The sequence below is a fragment of the Grammomys surdaster genome, unplaced genomic scaffold (assembly GCF_004785775.1).
Source record: "Grammomys surdaster isolate TR1022 unplaced genomic scaffold, NIH_TR_1.0 191, whole genome shotgun sequence".
NCBI lineage: Eukaryota > Metazoa > Chordata > Mammalia > Rodentia > Muridae > Grammomys > Grammomys surdaster.
The window spans coordinates 13,732,589-13,757,226 of record NW_021604636.1 but is presented as its reverse complement, the minus strand read 5'-3'; the positions used below and the strand labels follow the sequence as shown (position 1 = coordinate 13,757,226).

General features: G+C 39.6%; 1 protein-coding gene across 2 annotated transcripts in view; it reads right to left on the bottom strand.

Annotated features, from left to right (window-relative positions):
* Positions 1–4,560: 4,560 nt before the first annotated feature.
* The window catches only part of Cacnb4 (calcium voltage-gated channel auxiliary subunit beta 4), a 136,097-nt gene continuing 116,019 nt past the window's right edge, over positions 4,561–24,638 (bottom strand). For both annotated transcript variants that reach the window (XM_028769160.1, XM_028769161.1), the window contains 2 exons: positions 12,523–12,708; positions 4,561–10,290 (listed from right to left, as the gene is read on the bottom strand). In XM_028769160.1, the coding sequence (XP_028624993.1) occupies positions 10,030–10,290; positions 12,523–12,708 (447 nt within the window). In that variant the 3' untranslated portion in view covers positions 4,561–10,029. The remainder of the gene's footprint in view (positions 10,291–12,522; positions 12,709–24,638) is intronic.

Here is a 24,638-nt window from a genome sequence, read left to right as displayed (position 1 = left end):
CCCTGCTCCTCTCCGGCGGCGGCTCCGGCAGGGGCGGGGCGGAGCGAGGGAACTGCGCAGGCGCGGGGACCGGAGGCGGGGCGAGGAGGTTGGAGGCGGGGCGAGGGGGAGCGGAGGCCCCTGCGGTACCGAGGGCCAGCGGAAGGCTGCGGCGCTCTAGGCGTGTTGTTGTCGGGGTTTGAGGTTGTTTCTGAGCCTCGAGCCACAATGCAAATTTGTAACCATGCCCAACTCCAGAAGTCCCAGGTTTGGGCCCCGACGATGGTAAACTTTAAGTCTATTTAGAGCCTATTATCCCTGACAGCAGCTGAAATCGTTGGCCTACTTTTTTCTTTATAGTCGCTGCAGTTTTTCGTACCTCTGTCTTTCCTTCTCAGCGCTCTTCCCTCTCCAATCTCCTTCTCCCTCTCAGGCCACGCTTGGCTGGAACAGTTTTCCTTAAGCATCTCGCCGGTTTAAAACTCTTAAGTGGTCACAAAAGTTGTCTGAGCTGAGTTCAAAACACTGTAGACAAGAAACTCACTGTTCTTCACGCTATGGTCCAAATGTCTTTTCCCTCTCATTCAGGAGTCACCTTCCTGTTAAATAGATGGCCAAATGCTGTCTGTGCTCTTCAGTCTTCTTGTCTAAAGTTTGAACAGTTGTGCCTCTGGGTATGTCCAGCACTGCGCCCCCCCCCCCCCCCCGGGGCGGAATAAATGGTTGAAAAGTAAAATATAAGTAATCGTTGGCGAACTTGATCCGAAGAGTTCATGCCCGTGTTTTGGTTTTGCTTACTTTTAGTTCCCTTTAGCTAAGCAGGGTAGATCTCTAGATCTCAATATTCCTGATGTAGAAGCATAGGGTTGATTCCTGAGGTTAACTGACAACTGACAGTTTTGACTCAAAGAAGAACTGGGGTTGTCTACTTCTTCCACAAAAATAAACAAAGAAAAAGAGTAGAATCAGCGTCATTTCTTTCTATTCTCTTTAACGTCAATTTGTAAGAGGGAAGAAAAAAGGCAGAGACAGAAAAATGTGGGAGACTTGTGAAAGGCCCTTTTGAGCTGTTCCCGGTATCACCTCATCTTCAACAGTCACATGAAATGAAGCACTATAGCCCACCTGACTTCTAACCATATACTGTCTTATCTCGACGTATGGGAAAGAGAGTTCTTCATCTTCTTTGGGGGCTTGTGTTCAAATGCCAGTCTTAGAGGAGGCATACATAAAGGAGAATAAAATCATTAAACTAGTGTGCACATTTATATTATATCTGGATATACTTAATAGCCTGTAGGCTGTTTAGAAAATCGGTGTTTGCATAACAACTTACACGAGCTCTGTAGTGTTTCCATTCTCATCCAGTGTAGGCAGAACTTTAGCAACTCGAGACAGTTGACAAATTCCCACATCTTTGGCAACTTATTAATGTATGCCAGACCCATATTTACTTGCGAAGTTAGAGATCTGTATTTTAGAACTGTATTAAGGAAATGGTCTCTTAGACTATTTTCCAAGTGTCCCTCACAGAAAAGGGGGATGGATTTGACTAGTCGAATCTTGGCTGACTTTCCTAGATAAAATACAAAGTTGTTAACTATAGATGTAACTGGGAATCTTTAATGAGGGATATCAAACTTTTTGTTCTTCCTTCTGAGATCTTCTGAATATTTTATCAATTTTTAAAGTCATGAGCAAAATGCCATGAAAGACTTCTGCTTCAAGGAAGGAGAGAGTAAAACATGTGCCTTACCAGTCTACTGTTAAAAAGCAGAATACTGGATACAAGACAAGAAACAACTGTTTCCAGATACTGGAAAACAGCCTGTGGACTGTGATCCCTAACTAAAGAGAAACAGTGAGCTTTACCATTGCCCTGTATTTCCCCCTTAGCAAAAACAATTCTCAGCCAACTCCAGAGGGAGTGGACAGCCAAATAAGAGGAGGATAGTCCCTTACCATGAAGACACAGCTCTGTGTTTCCAGAATCAGGGAGGCTAGACTTAGAGAAGCAGAGTCTTTATCTCCATGTGACTTCTATAGGATTAAACCCTAGGTTGTTGGCTAGTAATAGTTTCCAGAGGAAAAACCATACCAGGATTATTGCAAAAGAATCTCCAGATAATTGCTTCGAAGGATCAGGAGTCATTAATATAAAATGGTCCCTTCAGTCGGTGAAAACGAACACATAGGACATCAGTAGATGCCTGGATGTTAAAAAGCAGCTAAGCCCAAGAAGAAGCCCTAATTGAGACCAGTCTTAAAGGAGCCTGACTGAGGACAAACTTTGACTAGGAGAGCAACTGCCTGTTGAAACAAGTTTGATGTTCCACAAAGGAATACAAGTAGACATCACAAATAGTTTGCAATATTATAAGTCTAATAGAAACGTTTTTGGTCATGCAAAGAAGATATGATAGCAGATCTGAACACAGGGTTGTCAGATAACTCATAGTTATTGCTGGAAAGCAGTGGTTAGAGTCCACAGTTAAATATCTATGCTGACCTTGTATGCTATAGAAAAAGACAAGAAATTTCTACAGTCCAATAGAATTGTGCTAAGGACAGGAGAGGTAGTTTCAAGTATATACCTTGTTAATGAAACAGCAAGGAACTGTTGTTTTTCTCTTGGGATTTTCAGATTGCTGGCTGATTGTTGGGGTAGTCTTAGGTAAGACCCCTCTGCTAAAAAAATTATTCATACAGCCAATGTCTTGTGTTTACTCAGCATTTCGCATGCTTCATTCAGGTTTCTGATTGGCTGGAGAGTATCTGGTGCATGTATTTTACAAAAAAATTACTCCGGAGGAAAAAAATGTCAGTGAGCTTTTGGTTTTCTTACTCATAGTTGGTTCTATTAACTTATTCTCTGCCTGCTTTTTCAGGGAGCTCGCATGAATTCAACATGATAAAGTCTATAGCTGTAATACATCACTGTATAATTCTAATTCTACAGATATCTTACATATTTCCCTTGAACTTCTTGTGTACCACAGTGAGATAAAAGTCCAATTCCAATCCTGTTACAGAGCATAGGCAACCAACTCTGGGGTGTGTTTGAATGGCCCAGTCATAATCTATATACCAATCATATAATTCCAGACCTGTCATTTTGGAAACTTTTGACAACTGTTACAGTTATCATTTAAAGGTGTCCTGAGGAGCAACAATACCAACCAACCACAGCTCCCAGGGTCTAATCCACCAGCCTGGGAGCACTTAGGGAGGGATCCAGGGCTTCAGCTGAATGTGTAAGAGTGGAGGGCCCTGCTGGGCATAGGTGGAAGATGAGATCCTTGACCTCATGAAGCCTGGACGCCCCAGGGGGTGGTAATTTTGAGGGTGGGAAAGTGGGAGTGGGGGAGTAGATAGAGGTTACATCCACAGAGAAGAAGGAGGAGGGGTAAGAGGATAGGGGGTTCCCGGGTGGGTGGGGGATGGGGTAAGGGGACAACATATGAAATGTAAACAAAATATCTAATAAAAAAAATATATATGTTTAAAAAAAATAAAGGTGTCCTGAGAAAATTAAGGTTTATCTAGTATATTTTCTATATTCAGCCTTATTTCATACATTTATTTTGGTATAATCCGTTTCCTATATATGCGTGCAACTTATACATTCTTTTCTAATAAAACATTCTTTTGTGGTAACTCACAGAATCTAGCAGAATAATCAGGAAACAGTCACTTCATTGACTCTTTTTTTTTTCTGTAGAGAGTAAATATATAAATTTATTTTCCATTAAAGGCTGCAGGAATATTAGTTACGATTTCTGGCATTTCCTCTGTGTATTTCCAGAATATAAATGAAAGGTAGAATGCTAGTTTCAGTGGTTTTTTTCATTTATTATATAAAAGAAAAAATTAATGCAGTTTTTGTACACATTTAAATTCCATAAAACAACCCATAGAAATTAGGATAATGTATGCATGCACTCTGCATTTTTTTGTTGTTGTTGTTAAATGTCTTTGTTCACAAAAATAACACATTTTTTTTTTCTTTAAAGCCACTAGAGCAGAGGAAGGACAAAGCATGCAGCACGGTATACATTTGCATAGTGTATTTTCCCCAGCATGCCTTGTAGAACGCTACACAGATCTATGTAACAAAAATGAAAGGAACAAATTATTAAAATAAATAACCAAAGAAAAAGAAAGTTATTTGACAAAGGCATTTCCCCCACCACATCAGCAGAGACATAGGAATAGCCTGGGATATCAAGAGCCCTCAAAATAGGGGGAATCTTCTAACACCATTTTGCCATAGTTATTTTTAGTATGTTTCCTATTGATAACATTATTTTTTAATCCCTCCCACCTCTTAAAATACAGCTAATGGTTTTAATTTATGCTTCAAATAGTATCAAGTACAAAACAAAACAAAAAAGAATTCCTACTTAATATTTTTCCATGGGGACATTTTACTGATCTCTAACTTGAGGCTGGGAAAAACAAACTTTCAAACATCCAAAGCCCAGAGGAGCCCTGTGAGCTCACCTGCTGTGCCATCTGTTACCAAAGGAGAAGAAACAGGAACAGAAAATAGAGTAATATAGAGTGAGTCATAACACAAAATGAAGTTCGTATGTTTTATGTAAGGGAATAAAATAAGTAAGTTACACTCACAGGTTGCAAGGCTATGAAATAAATTGCTGGAAAATATCAAGCAGCAGAATTACAAATATGAGAGATGAAATCAATCTGGTAAGACAGAGGACCAAATCTACATACATCTAAAAGCAGGACTGCCAAATTTAACAGTGGGTTTTGTTGTAAGTTTGTGCTATAACAAATGTGCTTCTTTCTCCTCAACCTATTTTCATTTATTGGCAAAATATATATATATTATCATTTTGTACTGTACAATATATATTTTTGCTACATTATTTTTCTACTGCTAATGCAGAAGTAACAACATAGATTTATTTTGGCAATAAAATGCTTTCATTTTAATAACGTTCCAGAAAATATTGTAAGGCATATGAAAAATAGTATGCAACAATACAGTGTTAATGACCTCGTGTGTGTGACAGCCCCGTGCAAACAGAATTCACACCAATTTCCCCGCATCTGTGACATCCTGTGTGTATGGAATTCACACCAATTTTCTTGCATCCATGACACCCCCATGTGAGCAGAATTTATACCGATTTCCCCGCATCCGTGACACCCTGTGTGTAGGGAATTCACACTGATTTCCGTGAAGTGTAGAAAGTAGCATGCACGTAGGGCAAGAAAGGCCCCTGCATCAACACAGATCAAACTGCTTGTTGGGAGATTTAAATGTTTAAAAATAAAATTCAAGACTCTGGAAAAGCTGAAGGTCTGCTACTCTTCTCGGTTTTGATTTTAACTCGTTATAATGTTCAAACGAAGAAGAATCAGTGAATTCCCTAAACTGTTACAAATTCATTGGTAACATTTTCTCTCATCTTTCTGTGAATATTTTACATCCACCAAAAAGAAAGTTTCATGAAAAGTTATGACTCCCCAAGTCTTAGCACTATTCCCTCTTATTTATATGTATTTATGGCAAGTAGGAGTTACAGCCCTTAATTAAGATTATCTGATGAGATACTTCCTAATCTTCTCATAATAGACCTTCATTACATGCAGCATTTTGTCTTAAGTTATCCACAAGCAAAGACATTGCTATCAGAGGATTATTTCATTGGAGAAAGGTCCTTTTAACAAAAGAAGAAACCTTAAAGAGTAACTTCTGAATGCTGTAGCTGTCTGCTCATATAAACCAGTTTTACGATTTTGATAAACTGGATTCCTTAACTCAACAATAAGTTATTCTTAATGTCTGCCCAACAGCTCTTAAGTTGTCCGATTCGATCATCATCATCATCTAAGAGAAAAGGACTGTTGTTTGCCACATAGACACAGCTGGAGGAAGTAACTTGATTAACAGTTACAGTGTTGACAATATTTAAAAATGTAAGGAACTAATAGAACAGATTTTATTACATCTGTAGCTTTTACTCATACAGTCATTCAAAGATTAGTTTTATATAGTTAAAAGATATAACACTGTCATGAGAGATAAAGGCAAATATAAAGGAACAAGGGTTATGTAATCATTTATTTGAAATTCTGATATGTTCCAATTACATGGGAGTTCCAGACAATGCAGATCCTTACCCAGTAAGTGGCCACAGCATGCCCTTAGTACCCCTAGAAGTCAAGGAGCAACCAACTCTCCCTTTAAACATCTAGTCTCTGGATTTCTCTTCCTTAGACCTGAGCTAGAGGCTATATTTTGCACAGAGGTAGTTCCTTTCAGTTTGCTTTGTTCCCTAGGATGGCTTCTTGTTAAATTAAACTCACGTCATGATAAGCCATGGTTCCATTTCAAGAAAACCTTCCTGACATCGAAGAAATGAGAACATGCTGGGAGCATTTGAAAACAGTGTGAACTCTAAAGGGCAGGCACATCTGAACACTTCCAACCCTGCAGCACGGCTGGCTGAATGGGCACTATCTCCAGGACTTTCCCCTCCAAACACAGACTTTTCTCTAGAAAAGAGGTAGTATACATGTTATGATAGAGGGCAATTTGTATGGTGGTATTGTGTTCTTTTTCCTTTCTTTCTTTTTTAGCAAATACCAAAATAAAATTATATAAGAAAATATACTAGCTTGCAAATAAGGTTGCCTAGAAACATTCTTCACTGACATACTGTGCCTCAACATTTTGGGATATGTTCTTTGAAAGTTGAAGAGTGTGCACTATCTTTTACCACAGCTTCTTTGTCTTCATTCCCTTTTCACTCCCCCATTCTCTACTATGAAATTTAAGGCTCCCCCACAAAAGACAAGTTCAAGTATGCAGGTATGAAAAGACATTAACATTCTAAAAATACATTTTTTGCAAACAGCAATTATAATCACAGATTATTTAAAGTGGAACAAATACTTGTCTCAATTCGTTTCAGACTTTAAAATTCCTTCCCTCAAGGATGAAATGCGATGATTTGTATAGTCACACAGCTGAGACTCTTCAAGAAAGACCATGAGTCTAATTGCTAACAATTCCAATCTTCTACCCAGTAGAGCCATATAAAGACGGGAGAGAATCAGAGTTGTTTGTAAATACCACTATGTGTTGTTTTAAGGTTTAGCATAAACAAGGTGACAGTGTTGATTATGATATTGTAGTCATATTACAGTCTTGGAAATAAGCAAAAGGACCATAAATAGCATTTCTTCTTTCTCCAGGACCACATTTCCACATTGTTGCACGAGTCTGTGTTATATATCATAAAAACTCACAGAGTTCTAACATGATCTATTCTATAAGTGAAAACAGCCTCAAATGATATAGAAATATTTCTCCTGCTTGTCATTTGCCATTTTGAGTAGAATGAATTAAAGCAAAGTACTTGTGAAATAGGCATTTCCTAGAGGTTCTTGGTATGCTTGGCAAAAATAAAATGTTTTATTTAGTATATATCTGGATTTTAATCATTTATACAAGCAACACTGATCCTTTAAAAAGAGAGGAGGAATCTTATCACTTCCTCATTTGTAGGAGAGAAACTTACAGGAGGAAGATGAATGATATGCAAAATTAAAGTGAAACAGTAAATAGATTCATCAAGAATATATATCTTACCCTTTCCCGACGTTGCTAGCTTTTTAATAGAACTGCAAAGCAAAATAGGTATGGACTTTTAATGGCAAATGATGGATGAGTTTTGTGCACAGATTACATGGGCCTCTGTCTTTCAGCATGACATGGGAGAGCAAAAGGGTGAGAAAAAGGCTTGAGATGCTTGAGAAACAAGTGACCCTTTAAAGTTGAAAGAAAAGGTAGCCTTGTTGACTAGGAAATATATGTAAATGCTGTTACAGCTACCCGCCATGAAATATAGATATCTTAAAGTAGTTAAATGACCAAATTGCTAATGCTACTGCAGAAAAAGCTGAACAGCAATCTATTCTAAATTTATACACCCAAGTGCACTCTCTGCAATTAAATGCTTTAATGCGCACAAACAAGAAACCAGTAAAGCATACAGGAAAATGTTTGGCTAATGTTTTCTTTCTCATGCAAATATGCGCTATACATGTAATAAATATAGTTTGTTTGCTGGAAAATGCTCTTCTGTGTTCTAACAAAGTATTCAGTAATGGAAGATTATATGCTTATTAAAGAGCCCAATGAATACAGCTCTGTTAAATATCTTAACAGAAAATTCTGTAAGCCTCGCTGGATGACAATAGAGCTTCACAAGCCAGTATCAGATGTTAGCTTGTCAATTTTACTGAGCCTGTGTTTAAATGTATCAAATATTTGAGATTACTTAGCAAAATTTCAGGCAGCCTCATTATCAGATAAGCAGGTTCATAATGGGTTGAACATACAGTCAAGACAATGGGTTGATGGGATTTAAGATATGAATAACTGATTAAGAATATGAAACTTAGACTCTTGACCAGGAAAATTAATGAACTGGTACATAGTTTTGAGGGCCCATGTCTTGAAATTTTTGGAGAAAATGACATAAAATTAATTATACTTGTTTTAAAATTTGACTTCAAGGCATTAGTAGAAAGAGACTTTACATCTAGCTCCAATTGGGTCTTTAGAAAACACATGCATGTGTCGTTTCAGAAACAAGCCCTTTCATAAAGACATTTGTTTCAAACAGTCAATTTCAATAACTTCTTGGATTAAGACCTTCTTTAGTAATATAGGACATAGGCCACCAATCTCATAAATATACTCATTGCAAATCTAAAGGCTGTTTACTAGCAATGAAACCAAGCAGCCCCCAGACTCTCTCTAATGGCATGCATTAAAACTGCCTTGCTTTTAGTGAGCAAATATATTCTGAATCTGTGAGGTTTTTTTTTTTTCTGCAAGATTTTAATTCAGTGTTTTAACTTTTCCTAATTATTTTGTGAAAATACAGCTTTCAGTGCCTAATTTAATTATGCCAATGAAAAATAAAGAAAAGTGTGATGTAGAGCCAAAACATTCATTATATTAAAAAACAGAGACCGGCTGAAGGAAGGGAAAGACACTCAGCCATGCTGGCAGAGCTCCTAAGCTGGTGTCGGTGTACAGCGGGATGGACGACTTCCCATCCCGAGCCAATTACCCTTGTACCCAGAAAGGTCTGGCTACAGATATGCTATCTGACTCCAGATCTCCAGATGTGTGTAGTTGTGTGCAGACTTACTACAGAAGAAACAACACCTCGTTCTCCATTCTCTGGAACTGGCTATGCTTGGACTTTTCTTTACTACTCTCAAATATCCCCTAGATTTTGTCAACTTCAAACTGGCTAGCAGTATTGACTGAACAGAAGGCAAAACACTTTGAATACAACAGCTGTATCAGGAAAAATAAAAATATTAAAATCTGAGGCGATTATATAATTTCTACATTAAGATTTCTGAAATTTTTTTGGCACTATCAATATATTTGGTAAGTTTGAAAACCCATTCTGGAAACATTAACATATTATTAAAATGTTTATACATTCCAACTTGAATTGTAAATTTAGCTCCCAGCAAATAAATACTATAGCTGGGTTTGGTTTCTATTAGTATTTTGATTTCCTTATTGGGTATTTTTTTTTCTGATTTTTCAATTGATTTCAACATGCTCAAGTAGACTTTCCAGTCAATTCACCCAAATTCCAACAGGAATTGGTTTATAAATTGGTTCCAACTGGAACTGGTCATTTGGAATTTCCTACATGGGAAATTATTTTATATGTGCCTTGATAAGTACCCTAAATTACAAATTGATGTGTCTAAAATCTATGAAGAAAACAAAAGGTACTGTTATCATGTAAATGTAGCACTTAAAAATACCTATATGATTGGGCATCTCGTACCCATCTAGACTCAAGGGCATAATGTACTTCTATTTAATTCTTGCCCCTAGGATCAAATGACAGCAGCCCACCCACACAGCAGATACTGTGCCGTGCTTGCCAAATTAAGATGACGGGTTTATCTTAGCAGTACTATGGCAAATTGTCAACAGATGATTTTTGTTTGTTTGTTTTTGTTTTGGCAGCCTCAAAGCCTATGTCGGGAGTCGTGGCTGCATCCCCCAGGCGAGCCTCGGTTCCTATGAGGTTTGTAAGTGTCCTGGTATGCGTCAGGGTAATCTTCCTCCACCAGGGGATAGTGATCTCGGCTGTGCTGGGAGCTGGAAGACAAGCGGTTCCTACTCTTGCGGGCCCTCTCATTGTGATAATTTTCATCAGAGGTCATTAGGCTTCGTCTTTCAATTGGAGAATTCTCTGTAGAATGGTTGCTGTGCCTCATTCGCTGACTCTAAAAATATCAGACAGTTCACTGGTTAGATAAGGTCAGCTTCATTCAGCTAAACATTTGAACGCATGTGCAATAACAGGGTCTGTACAACGAGCTGCTGTCTGACATAATAAGGCATTTTGATTCACAAATATGCTGCTTAGAATACCTGGTTGTCTTCTCTGCGATGCAACATACATAGATGCTTTATTACTGATAGTTTATGAATGTAAGTATATGATATTGAATGACTTTGTTTTCTACTGAAACACAAGAACTGAAAGTGAACTCTTAAATAGAACTTAATCGATTTAGATAGGCTTAATAATTCTCTCCATCGGAAAAAAAGAGGATTGTTTTATCATTAGGAAATACAATTTAGAATAAGATCTATTATATGATTCCTTTTATGAATTCATAAAAATATTTCTTCTCCAAAAAATCACTCACTATATATTTACTTCTTCTTGACCTAGATCAATATTCCTTATAGCTTTGAAAAAAATGAATGAAATTACTATCTGTTCTATCAATTAAATAATGCATTTGTTTTTGTGTCTGATACAGATATGAAACTCAATCTTCAGATATAAGCCAAGTTCTTTAATATTATTAATTGAAATGAACATCTTAAGGCAGTTACTTGATGACCCGGAATACATTATCTGACCTTTTTTTCTCAAGGAGCACCTGTCTGTTTGTGTCTACCAGCTTAGATAGGTCACACAGATTACAGAGCAGGAACATGATGCAACCAAGGGCCCAGGTACCTCTTCCCCAAAGTACATCAGCTTCCCACAGTTGGAAACTCATCTAGTGGGTCACAGATCATGCCATCAAACACCTTTGGTTACCAGGAGAAGTAGGCCACAGGATAAAGGTCACCAAATGGGCTCATCAGGGAGAACTACTGTATGTGGATAGTCATAGGGTTATGTGTTATAAACAAAATACACCATAAGATCCTCCAGCACTACAAAGTTTTCTGGGTCATCCACTCATTCCCTTTATATCCATCCAGAGTCAGTCATAGCCAATGGGAATCTTACTTTTAGAGGGCATACCGGAAGGAAAACAAGACAAGGAATAGTGCTGGTGCATACAGACACGTGGAGCGTTACCACCGTCTGTTTCCTGCATTCATTTCTAGTGTCAGAAGAAATTCATTTATTTGGCAGGTTCTCTGCTGACAAAGGTGCTGTCTGCCGTGGAGTAATGTAGTTATAGTAATTTTTCAGAGAGTGCCATTTAGCTTGGAGTTAACTTTGAGAAATCTTCAATTATGACTATCATTATAACCCGTTAAAACAAAACCAGTCACATTACCAAGAGGCTCATTTGACTGTATGTTTCTCAGCTTGGAGTTTGGATCCATTCCAGCTGTTTGATAAATGGTGAATAATTATTACTGCAGAAAGGCAGGACTCAATTTGTATCACCGTGCCTCTGGCATTCAACTTCTAGTTCTGACTGCACCAGCAGAGCAACAGAAAAGATGAGCTGGGCCTTTCTTTGTGCTTATCTCCAAACTCCCTACAATGATGACAGCAGGCCCCTAGATACCTCGAGAAACTCAGGAACCTGTCATCATTTCCAAATGCCTGAATTCACTCTGTTTGTACAGGGGGGAGGGCAGGAGAGCAGCCTGCAGAACAAGAACAGTTAAAGGCAGCCTAGAGGCCTCTCTGTGCTGAAGTGCTGTCCGTGGTACCGTGCAGTTGAGAACAAGCTGACTATTAAGTCTAGCAGAGATTTCAGAGTCCTCAGAAATCTAATTGAATTCATTATCCTTTCATAGCAAAACTCTTCAGAAAGAGAAACTTATGGGAAGGGCAGGCTTTCTCAATAACAGGTCAGGATCAGTGTAAGGGTTAGTTTTCTCCTTTAATTAAAACAAAATTTAAGTGTTATTTATTTTATAAGTATAAATATTTTGCCTGCATGTATGTCTGTGCACCACATGTGTGCCTGGCACCCATAGAGGTCAGCTCTCCTCAGAATGGAGTTACACATGGTTGTGAGCGACCATGTGGTTGCTAGGAGCTACACCAGGCTCCTCAACCAGAAAGGAAAGTTTTCTTAACTGCTGAGCCATCTCTCAAGCTGCCTGTATTTAAAAAAAAAAAAAAATTCAATGTCTTCCTCTCTTGCTTCTTCAGATTAACAACAACAGGAGTCTTCATCTTAATTAATTGTTTCCTGAAAATTAGGTTGCAAAAGTTATAGGCCAATAAGGAAAAAAATAAGTATTACCTGTAACCCAGAGATAGCTGTGGGGTATGGAGAGAGGGCTGTGGAGCCCACGTTCCTCCCCAGTAATGGGGTCATGGGGGTGCTGCTGCTTGTGTGGGTGGCCCGCCAGTACGCCTCCAAGTACTCTCCCAGATGTTCACAGGCATCCTCCAGTTGATTCTCATCTAATATAACATCAAACATTTCCTGCAGATTATAAGAAAACCCGTCATTTTTCTACTTTAGGTTTTACTGAAAACTCCACTTAAGGCAGAAGTAGCTTTCCTTATATCTGGTAGCAACTGTCAAATATTCGGATCTTTCCTAATTTAAAGAGAGAAAGATGAAGCCATGGGGTCATAGCAGGTGCCTTTGATCCCAGCACTCGGGAAGCAGAGGCAGGTAGATCAAGGCCAGCTTGGTCTACAAAGCAAGTTCCAGGACATCCAGGGCTACACAGAAAAGCCATGTCTTGAAAACAACAAGAACAAAACTTGAAAGAGAGAGAGAGAGAGAGAGAGAGAGAGAGAGAGAGAGAGAGAGAGAGAAAGGAGGCAAATAGGAATATGAAAACACATATATTCATACTTTTATCCATTTATTCCTATATAGCTGAATTCCACCAATTTCAAATAAAAAACAAATGAAAAATCCCCCCAAACTCAAACAAACAAGCAAGCAAACAAACAAACAAACAAACAAAAAACCAAGTTAATGATGATGCCAAAAAATAGAGTCCTGAAAACGATTGGCACTTCAACCATGCCCTTGAATATGTATAATTCTGCTGTGTTGAAGGTAATAAGAAGTACATAGGTCATTTGAGAATGCTCATGAAAATGGTTTTATCTGCCCCATGATAAGACAATAAGGAAAGAGAGTCTGGGACTGATATTGGAGAGCACACAACAGTGATGGCTGCCCCCGTGAGACTGTTCTGTGAAATGGTTAAGAACAAGAGACTTTAACTGGGGAAAAAACCACACAAGAAGCAGTTGGTGTCCATGTTTGTGTCATTAGTAAGGACTTTGCTCAGCATTTACTAATAAACGAGAAGCAGATGTTGTGCCTCAAAAGAGCAGAATGGTTCTTGTGCTATAGAAGGGCATCTGGGAATGAGAAGAGGATGTACCCAACACAGACTCTTTGGAGGGAAAGGCAGAAAACCCTGATGCCTTGCCAAGGGGAAGCCATTCTAGAAAGAAGTGCTAACATACCCCGTACAAGTAGAGGGTGGTGGCAAACCTTCCCTCTCCCACCACATCCCCACTGTTTTTATGAGTTCATTTTACCTATGTAAGAACTACTTGGTATTAAGCCAAGTGCATAGTTACTGCCACCAGCATTGACCCTGCTGGGTAAAGATTAGTGCCAACAGGAAGACATGGAATTGGCAGTGTCCCATCTGATTTGTTCTCCCCAGTGCTTAGAACAAAGGATTTCTGAGGCTGTCATCACTGCATAAACTGTCTCATTGCCAGTGTTTACTATTTGCTTACTTTTGGTCGTGAGGGTTGAACCCAGGAACTCAGGAAATCTAAACACATACTTGGCCACTGAGTGTTCTTCCAGCCTACTATTAAATACTTACTCTATCAACCTTTACTGAAAAAAATGTGCCTAAACTGGGAGGGAATTTGAAGGCCCTTATCATGGGATATTGAGAGCTAGTGACTTCGGTCTACACTGACACATTTGAGAAGACTCAACCAGGTCAACTTATGGACAAAAATTCCTCCCCAAGAATACTTACCAATTGCAGGGAACCATGGAGTTGACCTGGCCTAGCTGCCTTGACAGGCATATGTCCTACATTTTTCAGGTTAGAGTCCATGGCTCCTGAGGCACAATGTGCCTTCTCATTCCTGAGAGACCTACACACTCCCTCAGGCAATGAAGCAATCCAGCCATTTTGTGTTTCTCTCTATGTCATCTTAGTAGTCAAGGAAGCATGGAAGCTTGACAGGACAATTGGTCTTAGACATTAGTCTGGTATACCATGTACATCCTGCAAACTTCATTGTATCCTGGGAACTATAATCTTATTGATCCTGGCAATTGCCATTATAATTTGTTCCTGATGAAAGAATAAAAAGTTCAATTGCTCTTGATAAAATTGTAGCAGCCTCAATCTTACTATAGTTCTTCCAGCCTGCATCTCATTTCATTCCTCGTGGCTATATCAGATGACCTTGGTCCAGATCCTTACAACCTATATAATTCCCAGTGTACTTTCTATGCACATTTCACTCATGCATACAATATTTACTCAACATTTACTTTGTTCCAGGCTCTGTGGGTATTCAGTTGCAAAGAAATCCAACCTCACCCTGTGCTTGAGAGTCATACATATCATATGGTAGGAGAGACAAGCTTTAAAGTATCCAAACCCTTAATAATCCTTGTCATGCCAAGACTAATTAAGAACTATACAAAGACCAAGAAAATTAATGTTTGATGCTCTGACTTAAAGTTCTGTAGTTAGAAAGAGGTCTAGAGAGACTGGTTTAACTTATGAGGAGGGGAAATGATGAGTAAATCAAATAATTCTATATGGAGAGGAAAGAAAATAAGTCAGGCAAAAAAGACCCTTGTGGCCCATGAGACACAGAACACTTAGTACCTAGAGTTTGGGTTGTCAGAAACCCTCACCATATATCTTGCTTCCCACCAAGTAAACCAAAGAAGCTTCTCTCTCTCTTGCCTTCAAAAACCTCCTCCCTGGTTAGCAAAGACTTCAGCAATCACAAGGCGAGTCCTGAGACCCACCCTCAATTCTCTGACAGACGCAGTGTTGCTTCAGTGCTGACTTGAGCAGAACAAGATCAATTACAGCCCCAAGAAGTCTTACAGACTATAAGAACAGGCCTGGAAGGGCACTGGGCAGCACTCACTGAAGGGCCTCCTCTCAGCTCTACCCAGCTCCACTGTTTCACACATTCTGTGATTTAGAGACCATGAGTGGGGCCCTGGTCATCCTATCATTGCTCATGTCTGCTGTACACATTCAATTGCATAGGTCTGTAGCATTAGTATGGGCATGTTTATTCCCAATAAGGCATTAAAGACCCCCCCTTGGCTGGAAAGATCCCAACAATGTATATGTAGTATGTAGTATATTCTCTCTCTCTCTCTCTCTCTCTCTCTCTCTCTCTCTCTCTCTCTCTCTCTCTCTCTCTGTGTGTGTGTGTGTGTGTTGCTATGCCCAGAACTTAGGGCCACCCACATATTAGGCAAGTGCTCTGGCCTTGAGCTACATCCCAACATAAACAAATCGTTTTTGACTAAGGTAAGAATCTAATAGTGGAAAAAAGTCAGTCTCTTCAAAAAATATTTGGAAAAACAGGATATACTTATGCAGTATAAAAGTGGATCCCTTTCTTCCACCACGCAAGAAACCTAATTCAAACTGGATCAAAGATATAACTAACTCTTAAGCCTGAATTAAGCCTGAAACCATGAAATTAATATATGAAAACAGGGGAACTACTTGAAGACATTGGTGTGTGTGTGTGTGTGTGTGTGTGTGTGTGTGTGTGTGTGTGTGTATGTGTATGATAGTAATCTAAACACACAGGCAACAAAGGTCAAAATAGACAAGTGAGTTCATATCAAACTAATACTGACAACAGCAAAACAAGATTAAGAGACAAGGTTGAGAGAAAAATATCTTCAAATGGAAAACTGCACACTGACATCCAGAACACAAAGGAACTCAAAAGGATGGACATCACAGATGCTTCTTAAATGAAACATACAAATGTCCAACAAGCACAAAACCAAGGTTCCCTTTCCCTAATTATAAGCAAAATGCAAATCAAACTACAACAGGCACAGTGTGTTGGCTCAAGGCTGTAGTTCCAGCACACTCGAAGCTGAGGCAGAAGAATCACACGTTTGAGGTCAGCCAGGTAAATCCTCGGCCAGCTTAGGTTACAGAATGAGAGCTTGTATATAAAGAAACAAAACAAGGCTAGACTCACGGCTCTGTGCTAAAGTACTTGACTAGCATTTCCTAGGCTTGGTTTGATTCTTAACAAACAGCATGACAAAAATAACCACAGTTAAGATAGCCTCTCACTCCAGTTAGAATGGGTATTACCAAAATGGAAGAAATGGTAGGAACTCTTACACACTCTTGATGAGACTCGACAGTAATGTAGATCTTATGGAAAAGAAATGGAGATTCCTCACAAAATTAAAAGTAGAAGTACCACACTTGCACCCCCGAGATCATCGCAGCACTCTTCATAATAGCCAAATTATGGAACCAACCCAGATCCCCTATAATAAATGTATGTGCAAAGAAAACGCAGTGCAATTACATAATAGAGTACTATTCAAGACACGAAAGGCCGGGCAGTGGTGGCACATACCTTTAATCCCAGCACTTGGGAGGCAGAGGCAGGCGGATTTCTGAGTTCAAGGCCAGCCTGATCTATAGAGTGAGTTCCAGGACAGCCAGGACTACACAGAGAAACCCTGTCTCTGTGTATTGAGTGGAAAAAATGAAGATGCAGCTAAACACAACTTCTCATTCATGTACAGAAACCAGTAAGTCAACCTGTAGAAAGAAGCACTGAATGGAACAGAAGGCTGGAGAAGAGGAAGGAGTTGGGGGTAGAGACAAATAGAAAGTTTTAGGAACAGGGGAGGGTGGTGGGAGAATGTGTGCTGGGGGGTTCCAGGTTGCAGGAGGGTGGATGGACGTACACAATACAGAGCATATTGATGAATAGCAATGAGTCCATTAATCTATACAATTAATATTTGATAATTAAATGAAAGCATTTCAGGTAAAGAGAAAAAAAACAGACCATAAGGTACAGAGTGACGGGTATATGTACTTGGCTGTCCCTACTTCACCATTGCTATGGAAACCACAATCAGCACAGTTAATTGGACGGAATTTTAATAAAGTGCTTTCCTTTGCCATTGGGTAGAATTTGTACACATCAGCACAGGGCTGTTTGCTTAAGCCTGATCAGTTCTTGCAAACTGCTTTTTTTACTGCTAAATGATAGCTATACGGTGGAGGATGGTTTGAAACGGTTCCCAGGCTTTCAAAAGCACAGAGATAGCAAATTTCACCTTCTGAATGATCCTGGCATATGTACTTATTTCCAACTGGGAAGAATTTCACAGACTATGTGTCTTGACAATTTTCTTTTTCTAACTGTTTAGAAAATAACATAGCTGAACAGAACAATGTACTCGAATGACACCAGGAGAGGGATTTTTAAAAATATATGTACAAAGAAAACTTCAAAATGAAGCAACCAAACAGGTTCTGTAAACCAGCTTTGCCACATTTTAGAATGAATGTAAAAATCATGTCTATCAGCTGCTTTCCATGCAATGCAAGAAGTCCTAACTATGGAAAGAGACAAAGAGAGCCATTTAATCAGCAAAAGTCCCTGGCAGTGAGCAGTTTGCCCCTTCTGCTATCAGGCCTGTGGTGACACCCATGGAGGAAAGGAACAGGGCATGGTCCAGAGAGGTGACATGCTGGCCACCTCTGGCATCCTAGGATGGAGTCCTTTCTGCAGCTGAGGCATGTTGGATTCATGTGGCTGCTAAAGAAAACACACAGCAAGTCACAGGAACAGTCAGGAGAGCTGTTGTCTGGATGAGCGTTCACGAAAGCACAGAGTACAAAAGCACTGCAAATTCTAGGTGGTAGAAACAGGTCTGCCATATACTCAGAGCTGGAAAAGAGCAAGGCTCAAAAGAGATAAGAAAGTGTGAAGGGTTTTGATGTTTCAAAAAGTCCTAAGTACCTCCCCACCTCCCTTGTTAAGTAGCTTCATGGCGGATTGAGTGCCTCTGCAGGAGCTTTCTGTGATAAAACTCAGAAGAGGAGCTAACTGAAAGGGTCCCTCCAGTTTTTACAAAACAATCACTAGTGTTCAGCAGTGGGTAAATGTCATTTGTTTGTATTCTTCTGGGAGGGAGAACATACAGAGAATGACTGGTAAGTTTTACTTAATGACTACAAAATACAAACTACTCATATATCCTATCCATCATGCTTATGTAGGAAGTCATAACTTACTGTTTTTAACACAAAGCTTGAAAATCTTAGAAATCAATTGTGCTGTTAGCTTTGCCTCCCTTTAATTTTAAACTAAATGTATTTATTTTCTACTTCATGCGTATGAGTGTTTTTTGCCTGCATAATGTCTGTGCACCACATGATTACTTGGTGCCCAAGGTGGTCAGAAGAGGGTACTAGACTCCCCAGAACTGGAGCTACACAGGGTTTTAAGATGCCATGTGGGTACTGGGACTCAAACCCAAGGTCCACTAGAAGAGCAGTCAGTGCTCTTAACTGATAAGCTATTTCTCCAGCCCCTAGTTTTACTCTGTAAAAAGATGGTTCACTCCCGAGCTTTAGCTAGACAGGATACCATATGTGTGCAAACTCCATTGTTATACCTTGCTTTCATTTATTTGTTGTGCACAGATACAGCATCATGTATGTCATCTTTCCTATTTCTAAGAGGAAGCAGGCAATACTAGGAATCTGTACACCTCCATTTCCTTACTGTTGTAATATAGAGAGGCCTCTAAGGTGCCACCTCTTAAGAAGAATGACCAGCATAAGCTATTCAGTAAATTAGCATGGCTGGATGGCTCAGCCCTAATATTAATTACATAACAAGCAGCCAGTAAATGTTACCTTCACATGGAGATTGCAGCAACTGTATTATGGAAGTCTCTGAGGTCTTGAGTACTCAACTCACTAACTGGAAACTGGAGTCCAGATTTAGATATCTGTTGTTGTTTAAGGATCTAGGCCATCTTGTGGAGATAAAGTAAAGTCAAATAATAGTGGCAAACTCTGGCAGAAGCTTTTTTTTTTTTAGACACTAAAGAAAAAAAATCAGTTCTTGCTACAGCTGTGGTACCGGCACAAAGGTGAGAATATAGGAAGACTGGTTTTGAATCTCAAAATGTTTTCCTCCCGTGTCTTTCTGTGCTATCCATTCTTACTCCTCAGAGATTATAGCAATATTGGGCAGTATTGTTGTCCATGGAAAAGGCACTGGATGGTTTTGACAAGTTTATATCAATTATATGTGTTATATCATAGCCCTGGTGGGAAGGGACCCAGGTTGGTTGCTTGAAATCTCTAGAGATGTGTAGAATGTAATTTGATCCTGTTGAGGCCTTGTTTCATGTAGAGAAGATGTAGAGCAGATTGCTCTGTTTTTAAAAAAGCAGTATGAAAAATTAAGCTGCGAGCATCCAGGGTCTCATACGAATGAATGCAGCAGTAGAGACTATGTCAAGCAGGCGAGTGAATCTATACGATTCTCAATAATTTAAATATTGCTGGAACCGGACAGTGGAAAATTCCCCTCAGCACTTGTCTGCATGGTAGAATGCCTTGGAGTCCATTCAGCAATGGGAAGTAAAGTAGATTAGAGGAGAACCATTCTGGTTCTCAAAATGTTAGAGGTTTACGAGCAAGCCTCTGCTGAGAAGATGAACTCACCTCTTATAGACAATGTCATTTTATACAGGCAAAAAGCCATTAGCAGCTGAAAGAGCCACCAGGTCAGCACTTGGTAATACAAGCCAGCCTGTAACTAAGTGGGATTAAAGGATTATTTTTCATTTATCATCCAATTGTCTATCTGCTTTTCTCGCCAAGTATTATGCACTTATTACCGTGCTACGGGGACAAGTTGAACTTGGCCTTTTCTCTGAAAAGGAAAAGATGCTAATACCCTGAAGAAGACAATTAAAATCTATAAATATAGTGAAAGAGTATATATGTTTCTATAAATTATCATGCTGGATGGCTTAACCCTAATATTATTTTTTTTTGTTCCATGTCTATTTTTTTTCAAATCGTAATTTTCACTTATTCACACAGGGGTTATAAACACAAAAAGGCAGGATGTGGGGAAGGGGATGATACTGGAGCGTGGGTGTTCAGGGGGCATACAGATATCTTTCAGGGCAGTCAACACTAATATTAAATACATAACAAGCAGCCAGTAAATGTTACCTTCTCATCAAAATTGCATTATTTGTATTATCGAAGTCTCTGAGGTCTTGAGTACTCAACTCACTAACTGGAAACCGTAGTCCACATTTAGATATCTGTTGTTGTTTAGAGACCTAGGCCATCTTGTGGAGATAAAGTAACGCCAAATAATAGTGGCAAACTCTGGCAGAAGCTCTTTTTCAAGGCACTAAAGAAAAAAATCAGTTCTTGCCACTAATTGGTATCGCTGACACAAAGGTAAGAATCTTAACATGTTTCCCCCCATGTCTCTCTATGCTGCCCATTCTTATTCATCCAAGACTATAACAATATCTGGTAGTGTTGTTGTCCATGGAAAAGGCACTCAGTGGTTTTGTTACATTTATATCAATTATATGTGTTATATCATAACACATAATCTGGCTAACCACACAACAAAGGGCCTGCAAGTGCTCCTACATCCCAGTGTCTGGGGACACTTTCCTGTTTGCCTCTTTATTAAGTGTTAACTTTTTTCTTCCTAGGGCAGATTTTTAAATGACCACAAGTTCCCCTGTCCTCTCTGTACTGAGATGGAACAATAAGTCCCCTCTTCTTGAATCTGGGAGGCCTCTGTGATCACTCTGATCAGCTAAATGCTGAGGAGATGCTGGGATGGGACCTAAGATGAATCCCAAGGAGATGATGGCATTTGATCATGTAGAAGCAATAGTCCTGCAGGGAAGGGCTCATGACAAAGGCCCTGAACCAAGTGGAAAGGAAGAACAGGTTGAGTCCCTCCTACTCACCCCTGCTAAGAGATCAGTCAGCCATCAACTGATTGCTACCTACGAGCCACTGTCTGAAATCTCCACCTTTAGGACTACTTATTTTACAGTAATAGATGACAAAGTTTATCCTAGAAGAAGAGTGGCAATTTCCTTCAACTGCACTGGTCCTGCCTCTTGCCTGTACAAAGTTTGAACTGAGTCTAGTCATTCCCATGGTTTGCCTGCATACTGTTCATTGCTACTTAAAGGCAAAGTTGAATAGTTTTGGAAAGAATACCACTTGGCTCAACAAGCCTAACTTATTTACTATCTGGCCCTTTACTAAGAAGTTTTTTGACTCTTCTCCTAGCAAAACCCTTACCGATGAAGCCCAGTGTTGTCTCTGGTGGAGAATATTCAGTGTGCTGGTTAGTATATGTCATCTGACACAACGAGAGTCATGTGGGGAGAGGGAACCTCAATTGAGAAAATGTCTCCAAAGTTTTCTAGAGTGATGATGGATGATGGATGAGGAAGGGCCCATCTCTGAAGGCAGTGCTACCCCTGGGTTGGTGGTCCTGGGTGCTATAAGAAGCAGACTGAGAAAACCACAAGGAACAATCCATTAAGCAGAGTTCTTCAGAGTGCTTCAGCTTTTGTTCATTCTCCCAAGTTTTTGACCTGAGTTCCTGCCCGGACTTCCCTAGGTAATAGACTACAAGGTGTAAGATGAAATAAACCCTTTACTTTACAAGCTGCTTTTGGTCATAATGTTTTATCACACCAACAGAAACTCTAATATATGTAGTAATGAACCTATTGAAATTTACCACCTAGTGTATTGGTTCTCAACCTTCCTAATGCTGTGATCTTTTAATATAGTTCCTCATATTGTAGTGACCCCCCAGCCATAAATTATACTGTTGCTATTTCATAACTGTAATTTTGGTACTGTTATGAATTATAATGTAAATATCTGATAAGCAGGATATTTGATATACAACCTCCAATGGGATCGTGACCCACAGGTTGAGAAGCACTGATCTGGAGTCTCCCTGGATTAAGACATTACCATTCCTCAAGGCATCTAGCCTTTGGGAAGCCAGTTCACCACTTCTTGGTCTCAGTTCCCTCATTTGTAAAATGAGAAGAGTGGAAGAGAACTGTATTTCCCTTTAAGTGTTCCATGAAACATTAAACCCATAGGCTTTTCTGTGGAAAAAGACCTGCAGACACATTACTGAGATGCACAAGATATCCTCTATCCTGCTGGAGATACGGAGAGCACGTTAGTAAAACTGGACTTCTAGACAATGAAACCTGTTGGCCAGTGTTTACATTAGCATTTTCTTAAACATCTTTTTAAGACAAAAAATGTGCTCCTTTCCCCATATCATCTGAGACCATCCAATAGTAAGGTACATATTACAGGCTATACCTGATAGTCCCTGGAACCAGACTCTTCCTTCTAGCTACGGAAAGTTAATTATTTTCTTCAGTGGCTTTTGAGACATCCCTTTCCAGAACCTTCTGCCAGTGATATCACTGCAGTGTGAGACCCTGCTCCTGGAGTCTGCTGACTCAGCAGACTGGGGACATAGAAGCTAAATAAGCAAGCTGCAGATCCTTTCAAAGGAACTAAAATGTCCCAGTGGTCTCCAGTCTCTGGGAGTCTGTGATAAGATAATTATGGTCTTGAAGTAAAGGTACGAGTGCAGATGCATTTTTAAATTGCTCTTGGGTTTTGTAATCTGAATACTTCTTCATGTGGGCCAAACTAGAATGCATGATTCTTTCCCAGAATGACAAATGCTATGCACACAATATCACATGCTTAGAAAATGTTAAGTACATAGTTACCTTAATTACTCTCTGACTGTTGAAAATGCTAGGATTTCTGACCAATTATTCAGAACAAAGATGTGTCTGCTAGTGTAGTGATAGAGGAGGGGAGTTCACTGTGCAGATACTCCATGGTAAAGGCTCCCTTGTGATCACCCTGGCATGAGGGAAGACATTCTAAAGAGCCACCTGTGAGCTTCCCTTGGGCTATCAGACTACTGAAACGATCCAGGGGATTAGAATTTACTCAGGAACCTTTTGGTGGTGCATAGAAAGGCTGAAACAATGGTATCAAAGGAAGGATAGGTTTTCCGCAGATGGCAGCTTTTAGGGCAGATGGAGATATGATGTGTTAATAATGAGCTGGACCACACCAGGATCAGAAATTCTTGCCACTTATTTAAGCTTAAACTTCATGCCAGCATCCTGAAGGTAGACTTCATAGGGAACTGCTGGATCCCCTTGTTCTTCTCATCAGTGTGGTTACAATTGATTTTCCTCTGCTTTTCATTACTTGTTTCTTTTGTTGGCACTGAGGATGGTGGTGGGACCTTGCTGGTTAGGGCGACTGAAGCTCAGGATTTCATGCTAAACACTTCAGTAATGCCCTCAGCACCTCAAAAACCTCAATTTTAGGAAGTCATACATTATTTTCTATATAATCATTTTGACTGAGTTCTAAAATGAACTGACATAAAAAGAAAAGATATTTTCTCCAATAAATCTCTTCTAATTCCATTTCTGTTTTTAGTGACTGCTTCCTAGAATACTAAACTGATTATAACTACTATTCTAAGATTGTCTTAAAAAGTAGAATGAATAGCCTAGTTCTTGGCTTTTAGTACCTGTAGAGATTATTTTGGTAAAATAATTCTGAAGAAATAATCTTCAGTAAAGATTATTTCTCTACAACTGGAAAACATTACAGGGCTATGATTGGGTGACATATTCTTTTATACTTGTAGGAGGAGCTAAGGTGGGAGGAGTTAGGAGAGGAAGAGGAAAAGGAAGAGGAGGAGTTAGAGAGGCAGAGATGTAGGAGGATGGAGAACCACACAGCTATGGAGAGCAGTCGTGGGGAACAACTTATAATTAGGTTAGCTAATTGGGATACAACTCTTTCTGTATGGACATCTTGTTATTAATCATTATCAAACATATAAAGCCTTTGATTAATCTATAAAAATTAGAGTCTCATTCTCTTACTGGGCCTGCATGGATGGCAGAATGGTCTGGGCAATGCCCAGCCTTGCGGAGACAGCATGGGAGATGGCGTCTCATGGGTGGCAGGGCTGGTGTTTCTGGAGGGCTGGTTCTAGCTGCAGAGAGCACGTGGTCTTTCGCCACAGAACATGGCGGCTGAGCTAGGCAGAGCTGCTGCAGCTTAGATAGTCAGCTTGACCAGAGGCTGATTTTAAATAATTATTTCAACATATACTTTCTCAGCATTTTAACCAAACATTCCAGTCTGTAAGTGACATCTTTAGTAGGCCATGCAGCATTAAGCATAGATCCCTGGGTCTATCTGCAGGGTGGGTAACCTGATA